This window comes from Euphorbia lathyris, chromosome 7, assembly GCF_963576675.1.
Source record: "Euphorbia lathyris chromosome 7, ddEupLath1.1, whole genome shotgun sequence".
NCBI lineage: Eukaryota > Viridiplantae > Streptophyta > Magnoliopsida > Malpighiales > Euphorbiaceae > Euphorbia > Euphorbia lathyris.
Window position 1 is genome coordinate 54,052,321 of NC_088916.1, and position 7,735 is coordinate 54,060,055.

General features: G+C 32.6%; 1 protein-coding gene across 1 annotated transcript; it reads right to left on the minus strand.

Annotated features, from left to right (window-relative positions):
- Positions 1-3,789: 3,789 nt before the first annotated feature.
- On the minus strand, positions 3,790-5,363 carry LOC136200922 (probable galacturonosyltransferase-like 1). The gene has a single exon (XM_065991425.1). It carries the CDS (start codon positions 5,345-5,347, stop codon positions 4,127-4,129), a length of 1,221 nt encoding a protein of 406 aa, XP_065847497.1. The 5' UTR covers positions 5,348-5,363; the 3' UTR covers positions 3,790-4,126.
- Between the last annotated feature and the right edge of the window lie 2,372 nt (positions 5,364-7,735).

A 7,735-nucleotide genomic window follows, 5' to 3' on the forward strand; every position in this document is an offset into this window, starting at 1 on the left:
AGTATACTGCTTTAGGGCTTTATGCTCTAATCTTCACTGGGACGAATACTTTGGTCTCATTAGTGAGTGATACTGGTGTCTCTCATGTGGAACGTAAAACTCAGAGGACATTATACACATTATACAACATCTTCTTCGGTCCTCTAATTATGGTGTAGCTTGTAACCTCCATCATTTCATTTGTTATGGGTGAGAACATATGTGAAGTGAAGCTTGATTTAGAGTCCTTCATAGTAGTCTCCGAAAGTCGCATAATTAAATTAGGTGCCCTTATGAGAGATGATTGTGTGTGGGATGCTAAATTTAGCGATGAGGCATTTCTCTAAGGATGCGATTGCGAGTTCATGAAAGATAGTTGATAACGGTTTAACCTCTTCACGTTTTGTGAAATGATCGATAGTGATAATAATATAGTAAAGGGACATTGGGAAAAAGACATTCTAGGTCAATTCTCTAAGTAGCAACGGGTCAACATCAAAGTTGGGAATCTGATTTACGATGTGTGGACTTAACAAGCTTGACATTTCCACACCATATCTTTTGCATTTTGTTCCATTTTGGGCCAATAGAAACCTTGGAAATTTGCTTTCCACACTAGTGATTCTTTTTCTTCTTGATCACCATAAATTTCTCATGGATTTTCATAAGAATGCATATTCTTTCGATGAACCTAACACATTTAAGTTAGGGGTGGCTTAATAATCTTCGCTAAATGGCATTATCAATCATCGAGTAGCATATGGACTTTTGAATGATTTTGATCTACATTGTTTATTTTTTCCTCCAGAAGAGCGCCTATGGATGAGTAGGAAAAAAAGAAGAAGAACCATTCATTTTTAGTGTTTTAAAAATAGTTACATCATTTAATATTTTCAACACTTATAATATTCAATTCCTCAAAAAAAAAACACTTATAATATTCAATAAGTAAATATTTATTTTTATAACACTTAAATCAGTTTTATCAAACAACACATAAACTATTTATTATAAAATAAATAAAATTAGTTTATAAAATAAATAAAATTTTGTACTAATTAATAATTGATATTGTAGTTTAGTAATTATTGATGGCTAAGCTATATATTGTATAAGTTCAAAAGACAACTAGACAAAGAGAAAAAAAAAAAAAAGAATGGGAAGTCTACAATTTATTTGAATAGTCCATATCAGTTGGCAATGTGGCTTTCCAGCCTTTCTCTTATATTCCCAATTTTATTCAAAAGAAAATTTATAGTACTACCTTCCAATTTGAAAAACACTTTACCATTTTATTCTGTCCCCAACTAATTTTCATTTATAAAGAAAAGAATTATTTTCATATTTTCATTTTAATTTTGATAGATTAATAATAATCTTTAATTTAACATATTAAATTCAAGATGGGCTTACTTTGTCAAAGTTCATCATCATCCGAGGTGTTCGCTATGGTTACTTTGTTTTTTATAAAGTACCGTTACTTGGTGTGGTTTTCACCATTGGATTAATTTTATGCTCTATCATCCAAATGTGAAAACCACACCAAGTAACGGTACTTTGTAAAAAACAAAGTAACCATAGCGAACACCCACCATCCGATGGTGGAAAAAACAAAATAAGACTTACTTTGTTAAAAACAAAGTAAGCATAGTCTAATCCTGCATTTTTAATATTTCTTTTTTTAAGTAGCATTTTTTTTGGGTAAGAAAGGAAAGGAAAAAAACAAAACCAACAAAAAACCTACACCGGGATCAGTCTAGGAAGGCTGACCCCAATCCTATCCTCTAGGAGAGAAGGCAATAGAAAAGAAGGAGGAACAGAGAGGGTAGAAACACCTAACATTCTCCCATGCCCAGCAGCTGCTAAGCGATCCGTCACGCGGTTTTGCTCCCTAAAAATATGGGAGAAATTAAGATACTCAAAGGCAGGACGAAGCCTCAAAATAGCTTTAATGAGATTCTGGCTCTTCAGACAAACAGCCTGGCTATCTGAAATCCTGTTAATAGCCTCCAGATTATCAGATTCCACCGAGAGCTTTTTAACACCCATGCGAATGGCGAGTTTAATACCTGACAAGATACCCCAGAGCTCCGCAGAAAAGGAGGAGCCCGTCCCCAAGTTATGGGTAAACCCCGCCATCCAATTGCCACCAGCATCCCGAAGAACTCCTCCAGCAGCAATTCTGCCATTGCTAAGGCAGGAGCCATCAGTATTCAACTTAGCAAACCCTTCTCTAGGCTTACTCCAGCCAACTAGCAGGATCTCTTTATCCGGGGAGGGGCGAACAAGGGAATCTCTTTCAAAGCTTTGAGTAATAACAAAGAGCTTCTTCGAGAAGAAAAACAGTAAATCAGGAATAAGGACAGCCTTACCCGCAAATAATTCTTCAAAAATAGTTTTATATATATAAGTAGCATTTTTAATATTTCAAAAATAGTTTTATATATATAATTTATTTATAAAGTCTGTAAAAGATTGATATAGAACGGTGAAAAATATAATGTTAGACATATATAAAATGAGTAATTTTTTTTATATAAAATCAAATGTTTACAATTAATTAATTTTATAAATATAAATCTAATGTAAGTAAAAGGCGTAATACATCTATTTGTCCATGTACTTGATCTAAAATTATGTATTAATAAAAGGCGTAATACATCTATTAGTCCATGTACTTGATCTAAAATTTCAACTATTCCTAAAATTTTAAAAGTTTCAAGTTATCCATACAAATTGCATTTAATTACTCCATAATTTTTTCCAGCTGCATCAACAACCCCAAAATATAAATTGCCTCATGAATTTACAAAAGTTCCTAATTAACTTTTTTTTATTACAAAACGAGCACTTTAACACGTGACAGAGCATATCTCTTATTATAAATAGGAGAAATGTGAATTATTGAATGTAATTAGACAAAATAAAAGGTTATTTAAAACTTTTAAAAGTTTAGGAGGAAAATTGAAATTTTGTGCCAATTACACGGTGTGCATCGGTTCAAACCCAAACCAAACCAAACCAAAAAAATAAATATCGAAATGATTAAAATAATTGACACTGACACCAAACTGAATAATAGATAAAACTGAAATATTCGGTTCGATTCGGTTTTGAACCGAACAAATCAAATTAGGTTAAAAATAAAAAGTAACAAATAAAAACCATTATATTTTCTCATTAAATTTACCTCAATAACAAAATAAATTGAAATACTTTCAAAATATATCTATATTGAGTTATTATCTCAACAATAATAATAATAAAAATTAATTTAAAAACATATGTGTGTATGTATATAAAAATATAAAATAGATGTAATTCGGTGCGGGTTCACTTTTTTTTATCAAACCGAACTGAACCAAATACCGAATATCGAAATACACTTAAAATAAAAACCGATATCGAAGTGTAAAAAAACTGAACCGAAAAATCGAATTCAATCGGTTAAGTCGGTGTGTGGTTTAAACCGTATGCCACAGATGTTATAAGCCTACAAAAATTAAAAACTCAATTGACCAATTTCGAAATGATTAGAGATCACATATATATATTTTTTTTTTGAGTTATTTCAAAGTAGGTAAAGGCAAAAAGTGAGTTATAAATCTTAGGACAGAAAGAGTAGTTTGTTAGATATTCTAGTAGATTGATTCCTTAAGTTTTGAGTTAGATCTACTATAACAAAATATATCGAATTTAATTTTACTTAATATACAATCATCATCTCCACAAAATTATTGATTGATGCTTCCACCATAACCAACCTATACATATACTATATAATATAACCCCTTTTCATGCTTCTTAATATCTGTAATTAATATTCCATTAAGAAAATACTAATACCAATAATCAGAAATATACATATCATTATTATTATTAATCCCTGAAATTATGAGAAATATTCACTTTGATACAATAAATGAACTTCTTCTTCTTCTTCCCCAATTCTCTTATTCCTTTTCTCAGTAATATTGTGTTTTTCAAAATTAAACAGAAAATTAATTCTTAATAATACATGTATATGTATAATCATCTAAACTAATTAACATACCTATAATCATAAATTCTCTGCGATCGATCATCCTCATCGTCACCGACAAACAGAGTTTCTCTTTATACATTGTGTTCATAACTTCATAAAAGCTTAAGAATCCAGCGAAAATGGAGTCTGTAATAGATCGTACGGAGCCCATAGAGCATCCAGAGGACATGGCCGGTTCGCATCCAATCTAACCCACGGTTTACCTTTCCCGCTCCAATGTAAGAGACTCACCGGACCGGGATGTAAATCCCGACATAAACCCCTAAAATTGTCGCCGCCGAGGCCGTGCTGATTCCATTTATGATCCACCGGAACTATGTATCCGGCGAACACAAGTAAAAATGGGGGTAAAGAACCGAGTTCGTAAATTCTCATTCTTTTCTGTAATTCCATCCATTCTTCAATTTTGGTTGTGTATTCACCTTCTCTCCACCGATCGAGATCGATCACCATTACTCCGGTGTTAAAGTAACAAGCTTTTCTGTCGGCGAATGTGAGGGACAGGGAAGGATTTGACCAGAACGACGGAGTGAAATACGAAGTGAAATTCGCATTACAGTGCTCCGGAGCTGCGAGGACTGATTTTTCGCCGAGGGGTGTGGCGGCGAGTTTTGCGATATCGTCGACGAGGACTAAATCGGAGTCGAGGTACACGACTCGCCTGACGCAGGAAGGGAGAATATCGGCTAAGTAGCTCCGGGCGTAGTTCAAGGGGCAATCGAGAGCGGAACGGATTGAGGTAGAAATGAGTCTGGAAACGGAGGAGTCGTCGAAAGTGTAGACGTTGAATTTGAGGTAAGGGAAGGAGGCGGAGATTGTTGATCGGAGAGATGAAGCGTTGGCGGTGGCGGAAGCGGAGGCGACGAAATGGAAAGCGATGTTTTGGGGGCAAGAAGAGTGTTGAAGAACAGAGAGAATAGCTGCCATTGAACCACGGATATAAGCTGTATCTAAAGTCATTGCGACATGAACAGCTTGATCGGAGCAGAAAACGGAGTTATCCTCATCGGAATCGGAATCGGAATCCAAATCGAAATCACCGGAATTAGAATTAGGTTCAGATACTACCAAATCTTGAAATTGGTTAAGGGAATGACACTCCGGGGAGTTGTAAAACTGTGGAGCTTCTTTGAATTGCTGGGAAATAGCACCGGCGGCGACATTGAAGAGGAAGAACAGAACAAGAGTTAGCTTAAGGAATCCAAGCATTGGATTGGGAAAATTAAGGTAGTAATGATTTAGAGTTATGTCTGAAAATTTAGATTTAGTTGGAGAGGAGAGGAGGGAATTAATTTGTAGGCTTAAAGGGTAATGGGTCCCCATGAAGTTGGAGGTCCCAATCTGTAATCTTATATCTCTCTGTTTTTCTACTCAAGTTGTTTGCTTTTCTCTCTTTTTCAATTCTACTAACTAAAGTGATATCTAATCCTACAATTTTACTATCTTAATTTGATTTGGTAAAAATTTGCCACCAACAATCACATTTTTGTTTTTCAAATTTTTTTCTTTTCTCATTACATATGATGATAAAAAGGAAAAGTTATAAAGACAAATTATCCACTTTTGAGTTGGGCAATGTGTAAATTATGTCCTTTTTGGATTGGATAATGTGCTAACTAGTCATTATATTTTGGGTAATTTCAAAGAAACCCGTGTGGTTACACTTTTTTATCGATTATATGTTTGTGGGCTTTTTTTATTTGAACGGGGACTAAAGTTTTTTTTTTCCTTGGAGCCAGGAGATGAACTAAGGTTTTTCATTTTGCTAAAAACAATGATTTTTTGGGTTCATAATTTTAAGATGACCGTTGACGATCTCAAAATTAAAAAAAATTAAAGACTAAATGATATTTTAAGCAATTTTAATTCTTAAATTTTATAAATTTGAGGTCATTTATGGGTTGTTTGGTGAGAGAGAAAGTGAATGTTTAGATAGAGAAAGCTTCAAAAATTATGATTTTGGAAATAAAAAATTTAGTTAAATAGTAAATCTGGTACTAAACAAATTTAATTGTTGGAATTTTTTCCATTTTAAAGTCGTTAATAGTTAGTTTTATAATGTCAAACTAAAACGTCATCGTTTTTAACAAAACGAAAACCTCAATCCCTATTTTTACCTTTATATTTTTACTACTCGGACCACATTGATCCAGAGTCGCTTAGATAGCATCATGTTGTAACATTTTGATATAGTGCAATTTGAGTGGTCTCGGACTGGTGTGGTCCGAAACCCCAATAGAATCACTCTGGAATAAGGTGAGTAAAACCGAACCGAAAACTTAAAAAAAAAAACACATCAAACCGGATTAAATTATATTTTGGTTTGGTTCAGTTTTAATTTTTAAAGTAGTTTGATTTTCAATTCGGTTCGGTCCAAAACTAAATCGAAAAACAATACCAAACATTTCTCTTATTTTGACAAAGTAATCTTTACTTTGTTTTTTCTATCATTGAATGAGCTTACTTTGTCAAAGTTCATCACCATCCGATGGTGGAAAAAACAAAGTAATGCTTACTTTGTAAAAAACAAAATAAGCATAGCCTAACTCTATAAATTAAGTCAAATTTGAGATTTTTTTTTTAATTAAAAGTACACTAGTAATATAAAACATTGTATAAAAAAGGAACAAAATTGGTAATCCTAAAACAGCGTCCAAAAAAAGATGGAGTAGTTGTAAATAAACTAATTCAATTTGTAGAGTATTATAGAATTTATTTATATCCCAAATTTTACTTTTTATAATTAGAAAGAAAATTTTACAGTTTTTTTTTTTATAATTATATCATACATATAAAAAAACTTTCAAATGATTAAAAGTACAAATTTTATTGGGTTCTCCCAGAATTTAGGGTTGGGTTCTTCCTTTTCTGCGGAGCTTTGAGCTATTCTTACTGGAATCAATCTTGCTAAAAGGCTGGGTGTTAAGAGGCTCTCTGTGGAGTCTGATAATTTGGAAGCAATCAAAATAATTTCTGAGAATCATTCTATGGGTCTTAACAGTCGCAACCTCATCAAAACTATTATAAGGCTTTGCTCCTCCTTTGAGTTCGTAGAGTTCAGACACATTTTTAGAGAGCAGAATCGTGTTGCTGATCGCTTGGCGGCAGCGGGCCATGAAGGGACGTTAGGCGTTACTACCCTTCCTGTTTCCCCTATTTCATCTCTCATCTTCTCTTAGAAGATAGGATTGGGGTTAGCTTCCCTAGGCTAATTCCTGTGTAGTTTGTTGTTGTTCGTTTTTCTTTTCCTTTTCTACCAAAAAAAAAAAAAGTACAAATTTTATATGTAATAGAATAAATACTATATTAACTAAATTTTATATTCAGAAGTTGATTTTTTTATTATAAGAAATTTAATGTTGCAACAGAAAAAAAAAAGATAGAGTAATTTGTTGAAATACAAATTAAAAGGTCAATTGACCAAATATAAAGTGATGAAAAGATCTTTGAATACTTTTAGTCTAAATAAAAAGTGAAAAAGAAAAATAATATCTTTAACATAAAGGTTGACATATCATCATTTTTAGGTCATCAGGTAAGTAAAATTTGCATTAGTAAAAAAGAACATTAATATCACAACCATTAACAACTATATGTCCTTCATGTGTATAGAAGTTATTATTGGAATAAAAGAATCCAAACATGAAAATAATAGACAACAAGACAAAAAAGGACAACATTTTAATTTTATTGAATGGTAATTAAAATCTT